At 42.0% G+C, this 22,946-nt stretch overlaps 1 protein-coding gene across 1 annotated transcript in view; it reads right to left on the reverse strand.

Moving 5' to 3' along the window:
- The window catches only part of LARGE1 (LARGE xylosyl- and glucuronyltransferase 1), a 612,831-nt gene that overhangs the window by 135,469 nt on the left and 454,416 nt on the right, over window positions 1–22,946 (reverse strand). The window contains exon 7 of the mRNA XM_036759140.1: window positions 7,234–7,338. Within this exon, the coding sequence (XP_036615035.1) occupies window positions 7,234–7,338 (105 nt within the window). The remainder of the gene's footprint in view (window positions 1–7,233; window positions 7,339–22,946) is intronic.

Raw genomic sequence — 22,946 nt, forward strand, 5'->3', positions numbered from 1 at the left:
TCTCTGAAAGTTGAAGAGGCTGAGGGGCTCACCGGAAAAAGCTGAATTCAGAGTCACATTTGAATTTGGCTGTCAGTTGACCTTGAACATTTATTTCTCCTTGTCAAGTCTCAATAATTTTACATATAAAATGAGGAGACCGAACTCGATTTTTTCTTAGGTACATTCTGGCTTGAAATCCAGTGATCTTGATTCAGTAGAAAAATGTGTTGAATTTAGAATCAGAAGACCTGGTTCCAAATCCTTCCTCTGTCATTAACTATTTGTGTGACCACAGGAAAATCACTTGACATGTCTTGACCTCAGTGTCCTCAAGAATTAAATAAAGGGGTTGGACTGGATGCCTTTGGAGATCCCTTTAGTCACTAAATTCTATGATCCACAAATTACGTGTCTCCCTCCCCGGCCCCACTCACTCCTGAAATACCTATCTTCTTCTCATGGTCTAACACAGTCTTGTCAAACTCAAGTAGAAATAGGGGTCCCTAAACACTACACAAGGATCCCTGCTGTCAGATTCTGGCATAGAAAACCACATATTAACGTTATTTATGTCCTATGGTATTTTTATTTATTTTGTCAAACATTTTCCAATTAGATTTTCACCTGGTTCGGGCTGGCCCTGTGTTTGACACATCTGGTCTAATCCACTAACTGCGATAGAGGTCAGTGGTTTTCACTGTGAACATTTCCAACAAACAGCAAAATGCCGCATTAAAATGAACACTGAACTTGGATTTAGAATACCTGGCTTCAAGCCATGGCTGTGATATTTGCCAGCCCTGGGACACCTTGGGCAACTGACATTACTTTTCTGAACCTCAGTTTCTATATCAGCACCATGGGGATAACAACCTACTTCACAGGGTTATAGTGAAGGTCAAACGAAATAATATTTGTAAAACAAAAAGTATTTTATGAATGGAGGAGATTAGGACAAAGTTAGGGATTAGATCGGGCAACTAGGTGGTAGAGTGGATGTAATGCCAGGCCTGGAGTCAGAAAGACTCATCTTCCTGAGTTCAAATCTGACTTCAGACACTTACTAGCTGTGAGACCCTGGGTAAGGCACTTCACCCTGTTTGCCTTGGTTTCCTCATCTGTAAAATAAGCTGGAGAAGGAAATGGCATTATCTCTGCCAAGAAAACTCCAAATAGGGTCAGGAAGAGTCAGAAAATGACTGAATAACGACAGCAAGGAATTAGATCTGTGATTTCATTAATAAAATCTCAGAGGAGGAAACTCCCTCCACCAATGCAAGTTGGCACCTCTTCAGCAACTAATAGTTTTAGAGTGTTGCCAAAAGCATTGAAAGGTTAAGCTACTGAACCAGTGAAACAATCAGTGGATTTCAGAGGCAGAAATTAAACTGAAACGTTCCCAGCTCCAAGGTCAGATCACTATTCACTATGCCACATTGTCATAGGGTACAGGACTAGAAATCAGGAGAACCTGCACCCTCATTTGATACTCACTACTTATGTGAACTTGGGCAAGCCCCTTAGCTGCTCTGTGCCTTATCTGTCAGGTGACAAATGGGGAGGGGTGGTGGGTGGTGTGCCTAAATTTGATGGCTTCCAAGTCTGCTTCTTTCTCTATATCTAATATTCTTGGATTTAAAGGAGAGGCTCAGTGACCTACTAGAAAGTGCACTGAATTTAGAATGGATTATGAATTAATTGGAAATTATAAATGGATGCATTAGAATTTAGAATGGTCATGGATTTGAATCCTAGTGACCGTCAGAGATGTTACAGAAGCTATATCTTCAAGGTGAATAACATCAAATTTGATTTGGTAAACACTCTGTGGTAGTCCAACGTGGTGTGGTGGGGATGCTGAGACAAAACCAGAACCACCTCTGCCTTTGATGAGCTTACAGTCTACTGGTGGGGCTGAGAAACTGAATGTGTACAGAATGGACACTTACCAGGTGAGTGACTCTGGGCAAGTCATTTAATACCTGTTTGCCTCGGTTTCTTCATCTTTAAAATGGGGAGAACAGCACCTACCTCCCAGGGTTGTGAGGATTAAACAGGGTAATTATTGTAAACCACTTAGCACCATGCCAAGTGCTGCTATATAGTAACACTACGCAAATATTAGTTGTTGCTGCTGCTGTTCTTCTTCTTCATCATCATCATCATCATCATTGTTGTCACCGCCACCAGTCATCACTATCACCACCACCACCATCACCTCAACCATCATCATCATCATCACCATCACCATCACCTCAACCATCATCATCATCATCACCATCACCACCACCACCACCATCATCATAAGAAAGCCCAATGAAGCAAAGGAGAAAGGAAAAAAATCTCCTCTGGGGTCAGGGGTGGTGTAGAAACTGAGACTTCCTGAACTGAGCCTTGAAGAAAGAGAGATGGACTAGATCAGATAATGTCTAAAGTATCTCCCAATTGTAAGATGTTTCATTCTTTGCATTGCCCAGCACATAGTGAGCTCTCCGTAAACACTTACTAGTAATGGTCCAAACAGATAATCAAAGCAATTGGACTTTGAGTATGAGAACATGCACAAGCCAGAGCATGGGACCTCATTCTCCTGTCTCTCTTTCACTTCGCAGAATCTTTACCTCCTTCCAAGGCTCAGTGCAAAGGCCACCTCTTCTAGGAGGCTTTTCCTCATCCTGTCCTCCATTGCTAGAGCTTTTGCTCTTCCAAATTACTTTGAGTATGTTTTATTTTTCTTTAACTGCGCACTTCTTGTTTCTTCTCAGTAAAATGTCAGTTTTTTGAGGATGAGGGATCTTAATTTTTGTTTCCGTATCTCTGGCACTCATCACAGGGCTTGGCACATAGTCGGTACTAAATTCGTTATTTGTTCTTGCTAGCATTTTTCCCATATGACACATACCAGTATGGTGTGAACGATGATATGCATAAGGTCCTGTCCAATAAAGAGTACCAGACCTCTAGGATCTCTGAGCCCATTCTTGTTTTGGGGTTCAGAAGAGCAGTGAGTAAGGGATAGAGTGGTCTAGGGTTCATGACACCCTGAAAATCATCTAGTCTGGGACTTCTTAACCTTTTGTGTGTCTTGGGTCCTTCTGGCACCATGTTAAAGCTTAGGGCTCCATCTCAGAATCATGTTTTTAAATAGATAAAATATATCAGACCATAAGGGAAACGACTCTATTGACTTTTTTTTTAACGGTCAGGGACCCCAGGTTGAAAAGCCCTGTTCTAGTCCAATCCACTTACATGAAAGATGAGGAAACTGTGAGGCAAAGAGTCATTTGTCTGAGGTTAGAGAACTGAAATTCAAACCCACATCTCAGAATTCCAAATTTTGGACTCTGCCCACTGTGCCCTGCTTCCTCCCAACGCACATAAGCCGAAGATGAGAGATTTTAATGGTTCTGCTAGAATGAAAAAATAGAGTAACATCTACTGCTAAACTCCTTATCTACGGCCAGGCTTACCCAGGAAACTTCTACCTGCTAATGGTTTTGTCTGTTGTTGTCCAGTTGTGTCCGACTCCTCACGACCCCATTTGGGGTTTTCTTGGCAAAGAGGCTGTGGTGGTTGACCATTTCCTTCTCCAGCTCATTTTTTAAAAAAATACAGATAAGAAACTGAGGCAAATGGGGGCGTGACTTGCCCAGGGTCACACAGCCAGAAAGTGTCTGAGGCTGGATTTGAACTCGCAAAGATCAGCCTTGTTGACTTCAGGCCTGGCACGCTATCCGTCGTATGCCTAGCTGTTCCCTGCTAAGAATAAACCTGTAAGAATAATCACAGTAACAGTAATAACAGCTCACAGTTATGTAGCACTTACAATGTGCCAGACCCTGTGCTAAGTGCTTTAGAAATATTGCCTCATTTGATCCTCACAACAACCTTGGGAGGGGGGTGCTATTATCACCTCCATTTTAAGGATGAGGAAACTGAGTCCAACAGTGGTTCACTGACATACACAGGGTCACACAGCTAGTAAGCATCTGAGGTCCCATTTGAACTCAAGATTTCCTGACTCCAGGACCAGCACTTTAACCACTGTACCACCCAGCCACCTCTCGTGGCTTCATCTGCTGCAATATGGGGGTTGTAGTGAGTTTTGCCCAAAGAGTTGCCAATTAATTGGCAGTGGCATTGGCAGCTGTTCTTGAGTTAGCTCAGTGGTGTAGGGCAAGATGGAATTGAGTTGTGAAAGGAGTTGTGAATGGCCTGAGGGGGGATGGGGTTGGAGGGGATGATCTGACCCTCTTCTCCATCTCCCAGGCTCACCTGAGGAGAGAGTAAGGAAAGCTAAGACTCAAAGCCTGACAAATTGGAGATGAGCTGGGTCTCTCTGTGGGGTCAAACAGCAGGGGCAAAGGGAGGCCCTGACATCTGTGAATGCAGATGCCATTTTCCACCAGGGCTTTGCTATGCTCATCTTCCAGAAGAGAGCATGGACATGCAAAACCCCCAGGCCAGCTGTTTTCAATTTCTGGCAGACAGAGAGAAGCAATGCAGTGGAGTAGATAAGACAGAGCGTTTGGAGCTGGGGCACCTGTCCTTTGGTAAGTCCCTTCTCCCTGGTCCTCAACCTTCCTCCTCTGCTAAAAGGACAGACTACATTGGGAGTTCTCAAACTGGGGTCCATGCACTTGTTCATTAGGAAAAAACAAGAATTGTATTTTAGTATAGTTTGTTTCCTTTGTAATCCTGTGGACTTTATCTGATGCTTTTAAATGTATGATTCTGTGAAGGGGTCTACAGGTTCTCCAATCTGAAGGTCCTTGTTGACATCCACGGAATTCTTCTGGCAATCTTGTAGCTTGTTGGTTGTGTCTGGGGGACTCTTATCAGTTACGTCACCCTCTCTTGTGACTGACTCTTATATTCCAACCAAATAATCTGGCCAGGATAGCAGAGAGAGCACTGGCTTTAGAGACAAGGCTAGAGTTCAAATTCTAGCCCTGCTACTTATGACCTTGTTGATCTTGAACAAATGATGAAACCTCTATGGATCTCAATTTCCTCTTTTGTAAAATGCAGGCATTGCCCAAGATCTCTTTCCAGTGCTAAAGCCCAAGATCCCAAAATAATAGCAGTGCACATTAATGCCACGCTTTATGGTTTCCAAAGCATTTGGCATACATTATTCCACCTGACTCCCAGAATGACCCTGACATGTAGGCAGCCATAATAATAATAACTGTTATTCACGTAGCCCTGTGAAAGGCATCATGAAAGCCATTGCCCAATAGATAAGCAGTCAGAGGATATAAACATGCAGTTCTCAACAGAATTGAAAACTATTAGAAGACACAGGAAAGATTGCTTTGAATCACCACTAAGATTATGCAAATAGAAATAACCCTATGTTTCACCTCACATCCAGTAATTTGGCAAAGATGGCAAAGGATGGGCTTTGCAGGGGTGGGTGCACAAATGAATTGTTGATGGATGAATTGGTCCATCCATTCTGGAAAGCAATTTGGAACTATGTGAGGAAAGTGATTCCAAGTACCAGCCTTTGTCCCAGACATTTCCATTGCCAGGGATATACTCCATAGAGGTTAAAGATAAAATAAAAGGCCCTGAATAGAACCAATTCCTTCTATCAACACTTTCCGTGGTGGCAAGAACTGGAAGTCAATTAGATACCCACAGATTAGAGAGTGGCTACCTGATCTGAGATACACAAATGTAGTGGGATATTATCAATCGCAGCACATCCTCTTAACAGAATCTCATATTCCACCAGAATACAATACTCTGGGCAGCAGAGACAGTCTGGGATTTAGAGAGAAAGAGTCTCTCTCATAAGAAATGAGGAATATTATGAGTACCGAGACGCATGGAAAGTCTCTACATATGTGTCCCTTCATGGATACCAAATGTTTCACATACATTTTATTTGACTCATGTAGCAATTCTCTGAGATCAGTTCTGTAAGTATTGTCTTCCCTTCTTTTACTTGAAGAAACTGGGGTTTGATGGGAGTTAAATGAGTTGCCCAAGGTCATGCAAATAGTACAGCAGTTGAAATAGATCATGATCCTGAGTCTTTGGACTCCACATCTGGCGTTCTTTCCATTACAACACAAACAACTCTATTGACACCCTTTTCCAAAGAGCAGGTCATGTGGCTAGACCTTGCAGGTGATTAACTGAGGTGGTTTTGCAGAATGTGAAGAGTAATTTCCACACTCACCATGAAAATCTACAGCCCAGGCTGTCTCATCTTGGGAAGCCCAGCCCCATTCTTCTCTCTAATAACAAATCCCCTTTATCAAACCCAATCCCTTCCGAGGCAACATAAATCTCCTTGTAATGACCGCTTGGTGTCACCGGGTTATTCAAATGGACACATCCCTTTAAAAAGAGCTTCTGCCATCTGCTCTCCCCATTTATTACCAATAGAGAGGGAAGTAACTCAAGCATGTTGGCACAGAAAGTGTGCGGCAAGAGGTAATTTAGATGCAAGGGTGTGTGCCTATGTCTCCCACCTGGTACCTTCCATGCATTTTCTTTCCACTGTGGGAGGGAAGGGTGTCTCATCAGATACAATAAATTGCCACTTAGACTGCATCCTATTCCACCTCCTGGTGAACTGAATTGATGCCCTAATTTTTGTGTGTATGTTTTGTTTTAGTAGGACAGCTCTGACCCCAATGCTGTTGTCCTAGAGGCAAGGCAGTATATCTTTATCTGACATTTTCTGTTACTATTTGCTACAGAAGAAAGAAAATAAATGTTTCTTCCAAGGTTCATTCCAGGTTTTCCATCTCCCCTAATAAAAGTAGGAGCCTCCTGCTTTAGGAAAACATAGTTCATTTCGTGAAAAATATAGCAAAAGAAGAATGAAGGGAATAAATTTGCTTTACAAAAGGAATTACAGAAATTCCTTTAAATGGATACCACGCTCAATATAAAACTTGGACTCAGTCAAAGGCTGCACCCAAGGACCTAGAAGGCCACATGTGGCCTAGAGAACACAGATTCCCCACCTCTGGTAGATGGTTTATGACATCCCTCTGCCTACAATTGTATAATCCAATGACTCTATAAAATCCCCATAAAATCCCAGGGCCTTTAGTTTTTTCCAGGGGTAAAATGAGACAGTTGGGATAGACAATTCTGAATGTCCAAGCCAGCTCCAAACTCAACAACAGCATCTGGACTGCAGGATTTTGATACAAAGAGATTCCAGATAAGCTTTCAGGTCATACCTTTGTGCCCTGCAAACATCTCGAGAATCTCATGACCTACCTGTGTTGTAGCCCCTCCCAAGGGCAGGCCAGGGTCGGTGATTTTTCCATAAGTTTCCCAAGTACCAATCACTCTGGTTCTCTACCAAGCCCAAAACCTGCTGACCTGTAAAGAAAATAGAATGGAAAAACATTAGCAGAGAGGAGACAAGGAAATTAATAACAACAATAATAAATGTATCAGGCAGAAGAGGAATAGTTGGTCTCAGTGTCAGGAAGACCTGGGTTTAAATCCTGCCTGTGAAACCTACAGGCAATTAGGTCGCACAGTAGATAGAGCTCCTGATCTGGAGACGGGAGGACCTGAGTTCAAATTTGGCCTCGGAAATCTACTAGCTGTGTGACCGGCTGCCAATCACTTAACCCTGCGTGCTCAGTTCCTTCATCTTTAAGATGAGAAGGTAGTGGTAAACCACTCTGGTATCTTTGCCAAGAAAGCTCCAAATGGGACCACCCAAAGAGTCAGACATGAGTGAAATGACTCAACAGAACAACAAAAATGAAGCCTCCTGGCTGCGTGAGCCAAGGTCGAGCGCATCACCTCGCTTCTGGAGCCACGGGCCACTCTTTACAGCTCTGAGCTATGGAGGAGGGGTCGCTCTGCATAGTCCTCATTTGATGAAATCACAGGTGTGTACCAACGACAAACAGCGAGCCACACCAGCTCGATCTCACCGAGCGCTTTGAAATTACAAAGTACCTTATACACAGTATCTCATTTTCACAAACCATGACCATCTTTGGACAGTGAGATGAGATCTTAATGCATAACAATCATAGGGCCCATTTCTGTGGCAATTTGCAAATTTGTTATTTCCCAACACCCCCTGAGGCAGGGAGAGCAAGTATCTCATCAGCATTTAGACAAGGAATCTAAGGTTTATAGAAGGGAAGAGACTTGTCCACAGTCACAAGACACGCCATTGTACATCGTAGAAAATGTAACGGATTGGAGGGACAGGACCATCCGACCACAACTTCAGAGCTGGAAAGGACATCAGAGGCCCTAGTCAAGCTCCTTAATTTTACAGATTAGAGAAAGAAGACCAGCGAGATTTGGTCATAAAAGTGTGTCAGCTGATAGATTCGAATCCATATTGGCTCTAATTCCAGAGCCACTATATTGTGTGTGTGTATGTGTGTGTATATATGTATATACACACATACATATATACATACATACACATAGATACATACATATGTGTATACATGTGTGTATATATATGTGCATCTCTATATCTCTGTGTGTATGTGATGATGTATATGTATGTAGATGTGTGTGTGTATATATATATGCATATATATACATATATATATACACACATACATATGTATATATATTTTCTCCTCTCTGTCTTTTTTGTGTGCCAGTATACTTCCCATTGTACCAGAGTCAGAGGTGGTGGCTGTTGTTGTTTTCCAGTCATTTTCAGTTGTGTCTGACTCTTCATGACTCCATTTGGGGTTTTCTTGGCAGAGATGCTGAAGTGGTTTGCCATTGCCTTCTTCAGGTCATTTTATAGATGAAGGAACTGAGGCAAACAGAGTTAAGTGACTTGCCCAGGGTCACATAGGTAGGAAGTGCCAGAGGCCAGATTTCAACTCAGGAAGAAGTCTTTCTGCCTACAGACCTGGTGCTCTGTCCACTCCACCACCAACCTGCCTCTGGTCAGAGGACCAGGATTCAAATCTCATTCCTACTACTTACTATCTAGGGGCAAGTGAATTGACTCTCAGAGCTTCAGATTCTTTACATTTAAGCAAAGTGAAATTGACAATCTACCTCTAAGGTCTTTCCTTATCCCCAATTCATGATGTTATACATTCAAACCCATCTCTTGACATCAAGTCAGCATCCTTTCTTCTATACCCATAGCCTCAAATACATATCTATTCTTCTACAACCTTAGATAACCATTTTGCTCAGGAACCATGAGGTTTCCATCAGTGTCTTTTTATTCATTCAATAATTATTCAATACTATGTGTGGTGCACCATGCTACATGATTGACATACAAAGGCAAAAATGAAATACCACATGCCCTCAAGAAACTTCTATTCAAACTGGGGAGAAATTACAGGAGCAGAGATAATTAATATTATGTGATTATAAAGTTATCTGGGTGGGAGGAGAGAGCACCCATTGATGTCATCATGAAAATGCTTGTATAGGAAGTGACCGGGGTAGAGGACGGTAAGATATTGGAAGAAGCTCAGCCTTCTAAGAGGTGGGACAAATTTCAGGCATGGGGGACAGCCTGTACAAAAGCAGAGAGGTAGACAGAATGTCATCTATGGACACCAGTAAGCTGGACTAGAATATAGAGTATATGACAGAAAACAGTGTGAAATATGTCTGAAAAGGTAAATTGAAGTCCTACTATGAGTGGCTAGCTCTGTGATGAACAGGGGGATTTGAATTTATCACAAAGGTAATGGAGAGCCACTAGAAATTCTTAAACAAAAGTGACATAGCCCTGTGCTTCAGGAATATTCAGTTGTCATCTGGTTGGTGGATGGATTGGAAAGAGGACAGCCATAATTATGGGAGAGCAATTAGGAAGATGTTGCAATGGTCTGTGCAATAAGTGACAGGGACCTTAATTGGGGTTGTGTTTGGGCAGATAGAGAGAGGGGGGTAGATGTGTGAGATGCTGTCAAGGGAGAGTTCAAATGTCACTAGTTAGATATGGAGACAAGGTGAGTGTGAGATGTAAAATTGAAGATGACTCTAAGGTTATAAACCTAGGTGACTATAAGGATGGTGCAACTGATGAGATCAAGAAGAGAATTCTGGGAATAGGCAAGAGCAGGAAGCACAGGAAAAGGGCTGAGAGCAATTTGGAATCCTTGACTCAATGAATGCAAAATGGAGCAGTGCTGTCCTCCCACCTTCAGCCTGGAATACTGGGCTATGTGATATAGCATCTCTTCAGCCCAATGACAGCTCAGGGAAATGATATTGTGTGTGAGGTTGGTGTAATTTATTTGATCAATTTACTGAGCCTGGAGCTAAATCATCATCCCAGCACAAATGCATAAATTAGAGGCACAGAAAGAAAATACTCACTCCACTGTATCATTTTATCTGATCACTTCCATAAGCTCCCTCTCTTCTCTCTCCGTTCTCTCTCTCTCTCTCTCTCTCTCTCTCTCTCTCTCTCTCTCTCTCTCTCTCTCTCTCTCCCCTTTCCTCCATCTCCTTCCTTCCCTTCCTTACTATCTCTCTCTTTCTCAAACACACACACACACACACACACACACACACACACACACACACACACCCCAATCCAATGATAGCCTGAACCAACCAAATGGGTGACCAAGAATTTCCAGATGGAATGGACTGACAAAGATTTCAAGTAGAAGGTAAGTTGTTCAAGGCTAAGTTGTCTTTCCTATGAAAGCTATGACCAGCTCTAAAGAGATGATCCTGGCAGATCTAGTTTACATATCCCATGTAAATGTAGGATCTAGATTTGGAGCCAGGAGAGACATTAGAGACCAGTGAATCCATCTTCCCTAGGTGCAGATAAGGAAACTGAGGCATAGAGAAGTTAAGCAATTTATCCAGGCTCATACAACTCGCAAATATCTGAGGTTTGATTTGAATTTAGATTCTCCTGACTCGAAGTCCATTACTCTAGCCAGCAAACCAGATGGGATTCAGACACAATTTCACAGAGACCTGGGAAGAATTGTATAAATTAATGCAGAACTATGAGGGAAGAATGAAGATAATTTATATTGTGACATCAATAGTTTAAAAATGAACAATTCTAAAAAGCACAGAACGGGAAAGACATTCTATAAAAACAATTCACGTGGAAAAAATATCTAGAGGTTTTGATAAACCACCAAAACCACGAACTAACCAATGGTCAACAGTTTGTTGTGGCAAGCAGCCACTGCGCTATTAAACTACAATGATAAGAGGCATGACTTCCTATAGTGAACAAGGAGGTAGCCTCAATATCCTCTGCCATGGTCAGAATCCTTCTGGAATCTAAAAAAAGAATACAAGCTATTTTATATCTTAAAAGGAATTAATCAATGGGCACCTTTAAATGTCTGCTATGTGCCAGGGAAGACAAAGACAAAGCGAAGACGAAACAGGACAGGACAGGACTGGTCTTCAAGGAGCTTCCATTTTTTCGGGGGAGATAACATCAACAAACATTTAAGTGTCTACAATGTCCCAGAAACTGGGTTCAGTGTTGTGGATACAAAGTCAGAAGGTCCATGAACACCTGGCCTCAGGGAGCTTATATACTGTGGTGCATGGGGCAGGGAGAATACCAAGTATCTACCAATGAATCGATAAAGGTTTATTAAGCCCTTACAATTTGCCAGGCACTATGCTGAGTGCTGGGAATTAAAGAAAAAACCAAAAACACTTCCTGCCCTCAAAGAGCCTATATTCTACAACAGAGATTGGGGGGAGGGAAGAAAACAGCATGTACATATATAGGCATATACAGGCTATATGGCTGTTCTTGGAGGTGGCAGGCTAACATGATAACAGTTGCTGGCACATAGTGGTGTTTACTTACTGACTGATAACAACAGCAACTCACATTTCTATAGTACCTTAAAGGTTTACAAAGCATTTGTAAAGTGAGTAGATAGCAGGAGAAAAACAATTCTCACCTTCCAGACAATGGAAGAGGAGCACAGAGAGGTTAGGCAACTTTACAAGGGTAACACAGAAACAAGGTAGTGGAAGATGTGCACTCACATCATTTCCAGCCCTCAGGATTCCATGTCCTTTCAACTCTAGCATATTGCTTCTCTTAGAACTAATACCTATTGTATAAAGGGATCCTTTGACTACAATCTCATTAAGAGGCAGAAGCCTGGAGGAATCATCTCCAGGAGACGCCAAGGGCTGCCACAATGAGCTGCTTGTTCAGTATTCTCTCCCGGCTGTCTCGCCTTCTTCAGAATTACGGTAATAAAACACCGTGACTAAAGGAAAAGCCTTTGTCATTGTTTTCTGTGCAGGGCCCCAAGTTATGATTAAGCACGTGTCTCTCGTGCTTTGCTACTCCCAGCACAAGTTAACTTATGAAAATGAAGCTGTCATCTCAGCTTATTCATACATCATTGCTAACAGCCAGATGAGGGAAAGGGAGCTGGCCACGGCCTTCACCTTGCCATCTACAGGTGTGTACAAGGAGGAGAAAAAGTAAAAGATAGCACCCTCCCTTCCCCACCTCCCACCCCAAATGTGGGAGCCAGGCAGGATTCTTGCTGCTTTGTGGGAGGAAAGCACAGCCGTTATCGGAATGTTAACTATGACCATATTGTGATGTACATTTGACCATTTCATTTTATAGTCTAAAGAACTGAGGCTCAGAGAAGTGACCTGATGCCTCAAATCACAGCGGTAGTAGGGAAGAGAAGCATGATGGAACTCTAGATCTATGGACTCAAAATCAAAGTAATTCCTTGTGGCTGGGGTGAAAGGGAATAGTATCTGGAAGTGAAAGTTGGGCCACATAATAGAGGAAGAGAAGGAGAATTTATTAATCGCCTACTGTGTGCCAGATGCTGTGACAAGTACTTTACAAACGCTATCTAATTTGATCCTCTCAGAGATTCTGGGAGGGAAGGGATATTATTCCCAACTGACATTTGAGGAAACCCAGTCAAGCAGAGCTTAAAATGACTCTCCCAGAGTCCGAGGGTGGATTTGAAGGAAGGCTTGCCTGTCTCCAGGCCCAGTGCTTTTTCTTTCTACTGTATCACCTAGCTGTCATGGAATATCTTGAATTAGGAGTTTGGCACTGGGGCCCTACGAACAGTCATCAAGAAGTGTGATTTATCCATGACTTTCCGAGGTTGAGTTGTCAGTGGGCCATCACTGCGGTGATACTCAGTAGGATGGTAACTAGGAAGATAGCATAAGCATGCTAGGACTGGTTCAGGTATGGACATATAGATTATGAGTCAGAGGGCTCTGGGCACTGCTTCTTCTGAATATATAGTTGCTGAAAGCCTAGAGGAGCCTGCAGGGAAATTAAAGATTTAGATCTGGAAGGAGCTTGCTGGATAAACCTTACCAGATTCCATGTAGTCAGGGAAATCTTCCTCTCTGAAGGAAACCTTGCTGATCTGAGATTTCCATGTGGATTTTGACATGGCAAATCCATCTTCTGGGTGAGTAGCCATCTAAATTTGCACATATCATTCTTGTCCATTTCCAGAATGAATAAAAAGTATTTATTAATTAACTATAATCAGTTAATTAACTATACATCAAAGTATTGGATTAGCTAAGTAGATAGAGACAGGCCTGGAGTTCAGAAGAACTAAGTTTAAATTAGGCCTTAAACACTTACTAGCTGTGTGAGGCTGGGCAAGTCACTTGACCCTATTTGCCTCAGTTTCCTCACCTGTGAAAATGAACTAAAGAAGAAAATGGCAAACTGCTCTGGTATCTCTGCCAAGAAATCCCCAAATAGGGTCATGAAGAGTTGGACAGGACTGACAAATGCCCAAACAACAAAACTGATTTGATGAATCACATAAAATCCAGGCAGTCTTTGCCCTCAAAGACTTTATATTCTTTTCATTAACAAATGTTATTCTGAACTTGATAAACATTGAATAACCTGCACACTTCCATATAGGAGGCATAGAACAGGAATTAACATGAGACTCCAAGTCTCTACTCCAAAGAAGTACACGTTAACCTTAACGTGGTAATTCCAAATCTGGCTTGTATGTGTTGGAGAGTTTACATGCTGACGAAGGAGACAACATATGCATGAGGATTGGGGACAAGGCAGTGGTGTTTTGGTTTGGGAAGTGACAAATGTGGCAAGGGGAGCCACAGAGAAATTGAGCAAGAGCCCCTTTCCAGAAATAACGTAGAAAGGATTTGATTAGGCACCGAGATGGCATCTTGAGGAGGGTGAGCGCTGGACCAGGGTACGAAAAGACCTAAGCTTGAACTTTGCCTTAGGCTTAGACTCTTACTAGTTGTGTGACCCTGGGCAAATCACTAAACTTCTGTGCCTCAGTTCCTTCATCTGTAAAATAGGGATAACAATGGAATCTGCCTCCTAGGATTATTGTGTGGGTCAGATGAAATAACGTACATGGAGCGCTTTAACATTCTATAGAAATGCTGCTGTTCCTGTTATCACTTCTACTGGTGCTGCTGCTGCTGCTCCAATCACTACTACGGCCACTGCTGTGAACGTTTCTACCGCTGCTGCTACTCCTCGTCCTCTTTTTTAATTCTTCTACTACTACTATTCTTCTTCTACTACTACTACTACTACTACTACTACTACTACTACTACTACTACTACTACTGCTACTACCACCACCACTACTACTACTACTACTACTACTACCACCACCACCACCACCAGCACAAGCACTGTTTTTCTTTCTCCTCCTGCTCCTCCAAATGAAAGTTATGGGCTGAGAGATGGTGGTGCTTACACGGCAGCAAGGCAGAGAGCATGATGTTGCTAGGTCGATGACTGATTGGCATGTAAAGTATGGCTTGGTCTAGGGCTGGATAATTCAAAGCCCATAGGATCGGAGACACAGAGATGCAGAGCTGGAAAACCACTTAGGAGTTGTGCAGTCCAAACCGAACATTTTACAGATGAGGGAACTGAGGCCCAGTGAGATAAATTCACTTACTCGTATCGCATAGCTAATAAATAACACAGTAGTGATCTTCATTTATCTGTTGTGATTCTGAATTCAATATTCTTTCAATTAGTAGAGTTCAGTATGTGAGTTTGAACGTACTTATTAATCAGGATAACACACCGCCAAGTCAAGAAAGTTTCCAAACTCACTGGCTTGATTAACATTCTGATCCTCCCTGGGAATGTTTTCTGGAGGTTCAGTGATCCCAAAGGTGCAGGTTGGTTGGCATTTAACCAGTTGGATTGACAACGGGGAAATGAAGAGAACATTCTAGAGAGCTCACTCTTCTCCATTTTGGGCTGATGAAATCCTGCCAAGTAGGAGATAAGGCTAGATAGAGACTAGGGGACCCCTAAAGATATATGCCAGGGCCATTTCCTCCTTACTTTTATCTCCACGGTACTTTAATATTTGAGGCCTAGAAAGAATGTTATACACAGGGATAAAAAACCTAGGTAAGAGACCTGGTTATTCCTTTTTCTTTCCATATGGCCTTGGGCAAATCACTACCTCTCTGCGCCTCACTTTCCTCATTTGTAAAAAAGAAATCTGGATAATGCATTCGAGGTTAAAGGGCTTTAAAAACCATGTGGTACTTAGAGGAATGTTGGCTGTGATTGCCAGTTGGCATAATGAAGAAAACGGAACAATGTCACTTTGTCATCTACTAAGTTTTACAAAAGAATATCCATTCCTGGAACTGGTGAGGGTGTGAGTGTTGGTCCCAACAAATATCCAGGAAGGGGAAATGGCAGAAGGAGGTTTCAAGAGGTTTCTTAGAGGTTTCAAGAACAGTCATTTTATGGACATCCTTTCCCCCACAAGTGTTTCTAACCTCCTGTTCTACCTTCTCCCCTTTCTCCTATAATATATCCCACTACAGCACAGTCCATGGGTGATGGGCTTTTAAACAGTTTTTTCCTAATCTTAGCTGGACATTCTAATCCCTTATTTTGTGTATGTCACCAAGCACTGGCTCATTGCGATTCTCAGGGCTTCATCAACCTGACTTTATAAAGCCAGCACCCTAGAGGCTATTATTGACTTTTAGGTTCTGGGTATGTGTGTAATAAAAGCAGCAGCCTCCAAGTTGACAGTGGTGCTTGGGCCATCACCTGGTAATCTTAGGAATCCTGGGAAGGGACTTATCAATTATCTTGCTTATCTTATCCCATTCCATTTTAATGATGATGATGATGATAAGATGATGTAGCATTTATATAGCATTTTATCCTTACAACAATCCTGGGAGGTAAGGGTTCTTATCATTTTTGCTTTACAGATGAGAAAACAGAGGCAAACATAATTAAGTGACTTATCCAGGGTCATACAGCTAGTAAATGTATGAAGCTAGATTTGAAATCATCTTCCTGACTCCAGATTCAGTGTTCTATCAACCATGTCACACAGTACCTCAAAAACTGAGTGCCAGTCTTTTGTCTTAAGTACTTTGAATACCTCCCTACTGGACTGTAAGCTTCCAGACACCCCTCTTTAATCTGCCCTCTACACAGTTATCAAAATAATCTTCCTAGAAACCAAATCTATGTCAATGCTATCTTCTAGAAACTTCAGTGGCCTCCTACTGCCTCGAGGGTAAAAGACACTGAGGTCCTCTATGGGGCTGAACTGCCAAGAATTCAAAGTCTACGGTAGAGAGCTCCACTCTGATGGGCTGGCCATGTTCTTCCAAATACCAAATGTGTGTTTGCCTAAAAGATTATTTTATGGAGAACTCATACAAGGCAAGCATTCACATGGAGGTCAGAAGTGGTATGACGACACTCCCAGGGTCTCTCTGAAGAATTTTAGTATTGATTGTGAGTCATGGGGGATACTAGCAAAGGACCACCCAGCATGGCATCAGGACTTCCCAGCATGGTATGCTCTCATCAAAGAATGCACTTCACTCTATGAGCAAAGCAGAATCCAAGAGCACAAAGGAAATGGGACATCAGATCTAGAGCCGTCTGTGTCCCAAATGTTCATATGGACCATGCGCCTGAGCTGTGGTAGAGTCTTCTAAGCTCTTCTTGGTCTGATCAGCTCTAGTTGGACACACTGTACTTTGGCCCAAACATTGTGATGTTATTGATTCTCTTTGAGTATGAAGGACGAACAACAACAGAATAAAATATGAAATTCTCCATCTAGCATTTAAGCCCTTCACAATATAGCTCCCTCCTGCCTTTCCAAACTTCTTTCATGACATTCCCCTTCCTGTGATCTGGAGCTGAGTTTAAGTACAGGGGTCACATTGGCATTTTCCTCATTCCTTATTCCATCCTGCACTGCCATGTCTTTGCAGTATCACCATGCCTTGAACACTCGCTCTCCTCATTCCCACCTCTTAGATTCTCTAGCTCCCTCTAAGCTTCAGCTCATAGTCCACCATTTATAATCTTATTCATTTTTCGTGTTTTCTTCCTCCTCAGATTTCTTTGCAAATCATATACCACCAATAGAATGTAAGGTTCTTGAGTGTAGGACCTGTTTTTTAAATCAATTTTGTCTTTATATATTCCTAGGATCAAGCACACAGTAGTCACTTAGTAAATATGTCTTAAATTAGCGAATATTGCCCAAAGCTACAGAGGTAATGAGGAACAGAGCTAGCATTTGGCCCCAGATCCTTTTTCTATGACAATCAAGAGCTCTTTCTTCTATACTATACTTAAGGAGCCAGGCTTGGTTGATGGAGTCAAAATTAATGCTTTCCCTTTCCATCTATTTGTGCTATTATCCCCCTTTCTATCAAACAAAGAAATCCAAAACATAAATGTTAAGGAAAACTATACTTATATAAGATAAAAAAGCAGATGTAATGAAATGCTAGGCCAAGTAGTGCTGGGCCTGGAGTCAGAAAGACTCATTTTATGAATTCAAATCTGGCCTCAGACACTTAATAGCTATGTGACCCTGGGCAAGTCACTTCACCTGCTTGCCTCAGTTTCCTCATTTGTCAAATGAGCTGGAGAAGGAAACCCCGAGAAAACCCCAAATGGGATCACGAATAAGTGGACATAAGTGAAAAACAACTTATCAAACAGGGACATTCTAAAACCTTACTCACTTATCTTCAGGGGTTATCAATCACTGCATAATCTAGTTCAATCTTCAGATTTGAAGAGAATACATTTTTTCTGACTCACTATAAACCCTTTTTAGCTTCCCTGTGACTTACCCTCTCTGACCAAGTTTCCTCCCCTCTCCCTACCCCATACATGGCTCCCAACTACCTAAAGTAAATAGGTGACCTTAACCTTCCCTCTAACTCCTCTGCTTTCATCTTATTAATGAATCCCTCAGGATTTTGTACAGTTCAATCAGAGTTTCACATGGAGTTCAAGTTTCTGCCCTTGGCTTTCTTTTCCGATGGAAGCAGAGGCTTGTCTAGGATTGTTTTCTATTCATCTTCAAAAAGGTCATCTTCTTTCCACCCATGGTTGGGTCCCTGAACTCTTAGGACTCCTGTATCTGTTTTCTACCAAGGACAGAAGAAACAAACAAACAGAAAAAAGATCCCATATGCCTTCCACTTGCCAGTGTGACTCTCGTATTGACTGGCCTTTCCCCAATTTGAAGGATGCCCCCCAACTCCTAACCTGATGGCTTTTCATCCTTAGCTTTTTGAATTTAGAAATGTGGTTTTACATTTTTCCTAATACTTATGCAACAACTCAATATACAAAGCTTCCTAGTCTGGTAGACAGGAGACCCAGTTTCTACAGTAGTACTGAGTGTATGTGCCATCCAGTCAGGGCTGAGTCAGTGAAGAGATGACTTTTCTGAGCCAGCTCCAGCTGCATTTCTGATAAAGAACTTGTTCCGGAATGCTAAGGGGAGTATTTGAGAGCCCTAAATGTAGTACCCCAATGGGTATGATGTTCTAATAGTCGTTGGAGGAGGAAAGAAAGGGAGGGGGCTGAAAACCAGGGGAAAAAAATCTAAAAATCCAATAAACATCCTGTTAATGTTTCCATCTGCCAAGAACCAAGAGCAAGTTTTCCTCTAGCTAGCCTCGAGTGAGTCCGCATTAACTTAATTTATGGCTTTAAAACTCTTGCCTTAGTTTCAAATAATGATTTCTCTCTTCTTCCTTTCATGATCTTTGGTCTAAGGAAATGGGAAAATATACAGAGGAATGCAAGACTCTTGGGCTTCTTTCCAAGCTGGCTTTTATTACACTAGACTTCCCAGTTTGCTTTGTATCAGGCAGCCATTCTCAGGCAGGGGCTATTAGATCAGGGAAATAATATTGGCCTGGAGTCAAGTAGAAATTTAACCCGTCTGGATTGCTTGAATTTTTTTAAGTTCTATTTTCAAAACACTCTTTGTTTACATCATTCAGGCATTCTGCTCACAGATATTAATGAATTCTCTTCTGTTCTGTAATAGGAATACTTTGGATTTAAGAATAGTTTTCCTACTAAGAAAGTTCACAGAATACTTTTGAATTTACAAGAATCTTTGTATTTGAAGACCTGAGTTCAATCCTCCCCTCCTTTGAATTTTTGTTTTCAGTTGTTTCAGCTGTGTCTGATTCTTTGTGACTCCCTTTTGGGATTTTCTTGGCAAACATACTAGAGCAGTTTGCCATTTCCTCCTCTAGCTCATTTCAAAGATGAGGAAACTGAAGCAAACAGGGTTGCGTGACTTGTCCAGGGTCACACAGCTAGTATGTGTCAGGCCTGATTTGAACTCCCGTCTTTCTAACTGCAGACCTGGTGCTCTTATCCATGTTGTCACCTAGCTGTTCCTTCCTTTATACACCCGATTTTCAAGTATGTGATCCTAGATATATTATTTAACCTCTTATAACCTCAGTTTCCTTATTTGCAAAATGGTATCATACTATTTCCCCAACCTAGCCCATTAGAATTATTGTAAAGAAAGTGTTTAGTAAATCTTAAAGTGCCATGTAAATATAAGCTTGGACTATTTACCCTAATTATTATCAATAATAGTAATAAAACTCATAATAGTAATAACAGTAACTAGTCTAGATTTGTTATTTCCTTAGTGTAAGAAGCTCCTAGGAAGGAACTCACCTCCTCCAAAACAGAACTACAGTTGTTTGTCAGGCTTTCAGAACTACTGATAGGACTGTGATTTGGCCAGGGTCATAAAGCCAACATGGGTCAGAAGTGGGACTTGAAATCTTATCATCCTGAGGCAAAGGCCAACTCTATTGCCTCCGCAAAATGTCTCCTCCACCACTGTCTCCTCTTCCTTCTCAACCGCATCATGAAGAGGACATTTCTATAGAGGTTACTGTCTTTGACACTCCCAAGGTCCTCTCAGTTGGGCAAAGGAGATCTATGGTAACCTCCCACATAGCTTGAGGTTGGAGTATTTTAGTGATCTAAACAGTGTTATGAGCTGGGACTCTATGGTCCAAAGAAGCTATTCCAACCTCCAGGCCATTATTCATTAAAGTCCTAGATGTAGAGTTATAATGTTTGAATTGAATAGGAAGGAGGGGATCTGGGTGAGAAGCACCATCCTTGACCATATCTTGATCCTTCCAGGTAACCGTAATCTTTCCCTCCATAGACCCAATGGAGTGTGTAGCATACCATTCTTTCAAGAATTCATTACCTATTACTTTTTAATTACAATTCTTTATCCATGTGTCATCTCTGCCACATAAAAATGGTAAGTCCACAAGGTCAAAGATTTATATATCAGATCTTAATGCCTTTGTGCCTCAGTCCCCTCACTTGTAAAATCAGGGGTTTGGGAACACATAATCTCCAAGGTTCCTTTCAGCTCTAAATATTTGATCCTATAATCCTAAGAAGTCATATAAGTTTGGTGTTTCCAAATATTTTCATTGTACCTAGTTGACATTAATAAAAAAGTTTTGAGAGTTGAAATTTGTGCTCTAAATTATTTTACACTTAAAGATTTAGACTTTAGTTTATCTGGTAAAACTACAGTTACAGAAGAGTTAACTCCTTGATGGTGATGGATAAATCAGGCAGCATAATACTGCAGGTGGGGAAACTGAGGCAAAACAGTGAATAATATTATCCTTGTTTCTCTCTGTGACCTCAGGCATGCTAAAGCTTGCACTAAAGCCTTGGTCTCCTAGTTTCCAAAGCAACATCTTTTTTTTTTTCTGCCACATGAGGCTTGTCTATAGATACAACTAAGATTGATTTTGAGATTCTAGGAGTCACTGACACTGATAAATGAGATGATAAGTGATTCTCCTTGGCTGAATTAGGCATAAACAAAATTCCTGTGGCATTGGCTCATGTTGCCATATAACCTGGCCCCACTGTCATGCCAGCCACAGCTTCATGGGGGAGTTCCAAGCACATGATCATCTTCCGAGAAGGAAGACAAGCCTCCTAATTTATCTCACTTCCTCAAATAGCTTCCCAAACCAGTCCACCTTCTACACTGTGGCCAAAGCAATTTTCCTTAAGAATGAATCTAATCATTGCTCCACTTGAATGACCCTGGTGGCTTCCTATTGCTTCTAGGATCAAACAATAGACAACTTTGGATTTTTAAGCCCTATATCACCTGGCCTCGATCCAGCTTAACTGATCTTTTCTCTGTTTCTCACTCAAGACAATCCATTTCCCAACCCCATGATTGGCTGTCCCCTACATCTGGGTAGCTTGGTGGCACAGTGGATAGAGTGCCAGGCATAGAGTCAGGAAGACATGATTTCAAATCTGGCCACAGGCACTTACCAGCTGTGTGACCCCAAGGAAGCAACTTAACCCTGTTTGCCTTAGTTTCCTCATCTGTAAAATGATCTGGAGAAGGAAATAGAAAACCATTCCAGTATCTTTGCCGAGAAAACCCCAAATGGGATCACAGAGTCAGACACTACTGAAACAAATGAAAAACCTAAAATGAGCGCCCATTACCTTTTCTCACTCTCTTATCTCTACAGGTTGGCCTCCTATCTTACCATTGAACTGAAACTTCTCCCTCCAAGGTTATCAGTCATCTTTTAATCACTAAATCTAATGGACTTTTCTCAATTCTCATTCTTCTTAATCATTCTGAAGCCTTTGACCTTGCCCATCATATTCTTCTCCTTGACATTCTCTTTCCTCTAGGTTTTCATGACACTACTATCTGTCTGTCTCTGCCCTCTCTCTCTCTCTCCTCGGGCTCTCTGCCTACCTTTTGGACTGCTCCTTCTCAGTCTTCATTCCTAGAAACCCACTCAAGTCATGTTCACTGACTGTGGGTGTCCCTCGATGGCCTGTCTTGGACATTGTTCTCTTCTCCCTATACGCTATTTCCATGGGTGATCTCATCGGCTCCTGTGAATTCACCATTAATCTCTCTGCTGAGGATTCTCAGATCTTCTTATCCAGCCCTAACCTTTCTCCTAACCTCTAGACATCCATCTCAGCTGCCTCTTAGCTGCCTCTTGATATCTCACATACCCTCTAAGAGCAAAATGTCCTAAACTGAACTCATTATCTTTCTCTGTGCCTCTTCTTATTTCTATTACTGTGGGAGATCCCACCATCTTCACAGTCACTCAGGCATCATCCCCCAATCCTCACTCTACTCCATAATCTCATACGTGATTTGTTGCCAAGTCTTGCTGATTTGATCTTCATAACATCTCCCATTATCCTCTGACACTGCCCCCACCTGGTGCAGGCTCTCATCATTTTATTCTGGATTATTGCAACAGCCTCTGGTTGGTTTTCCTGCCTCCAATCTCTCCCCCTTCCAGTCTATCATCCACTCAGCTATCAAACTGATTTTTCCTAAAGTGCGGGTCTGACCATGTCAATCCCCATTCAGTAAACTCCAATGGCTCCCTATCACCTCCAGGATCACCCATGTTATCCTCTGTTCATTCACAGGCCTGTATAACCTAACTCTAGCCTACCTTATCAGTCTTATACATCACTCCGTGATCCAGTGACACTGGCTTGCTGGCTGTTCTTTGAACAGGATGCTCCATCTTCTAACTCCAGGAATATTCCCCAAGACCAGAATTCTCTTCCTCTCTATCTCAACTTTCTGACTTCCCTGACTTCCTTTAAG

This window comes from Trichosurus vulpecula, chromosome 5 (genome assembly GCF_011100635.1).
Source record: "Trichosurus vulpecula isolate mTriVul1 chromosome 5, mTriVul1.pri, whole genome shotgun sequence".
Lineage (NCBI taxonomy): Eukaryota > Metazoa > Chordata > Mammalia > Diprotodontia > Phalangeridae > Trichosurus > Trichosurus vulpecula.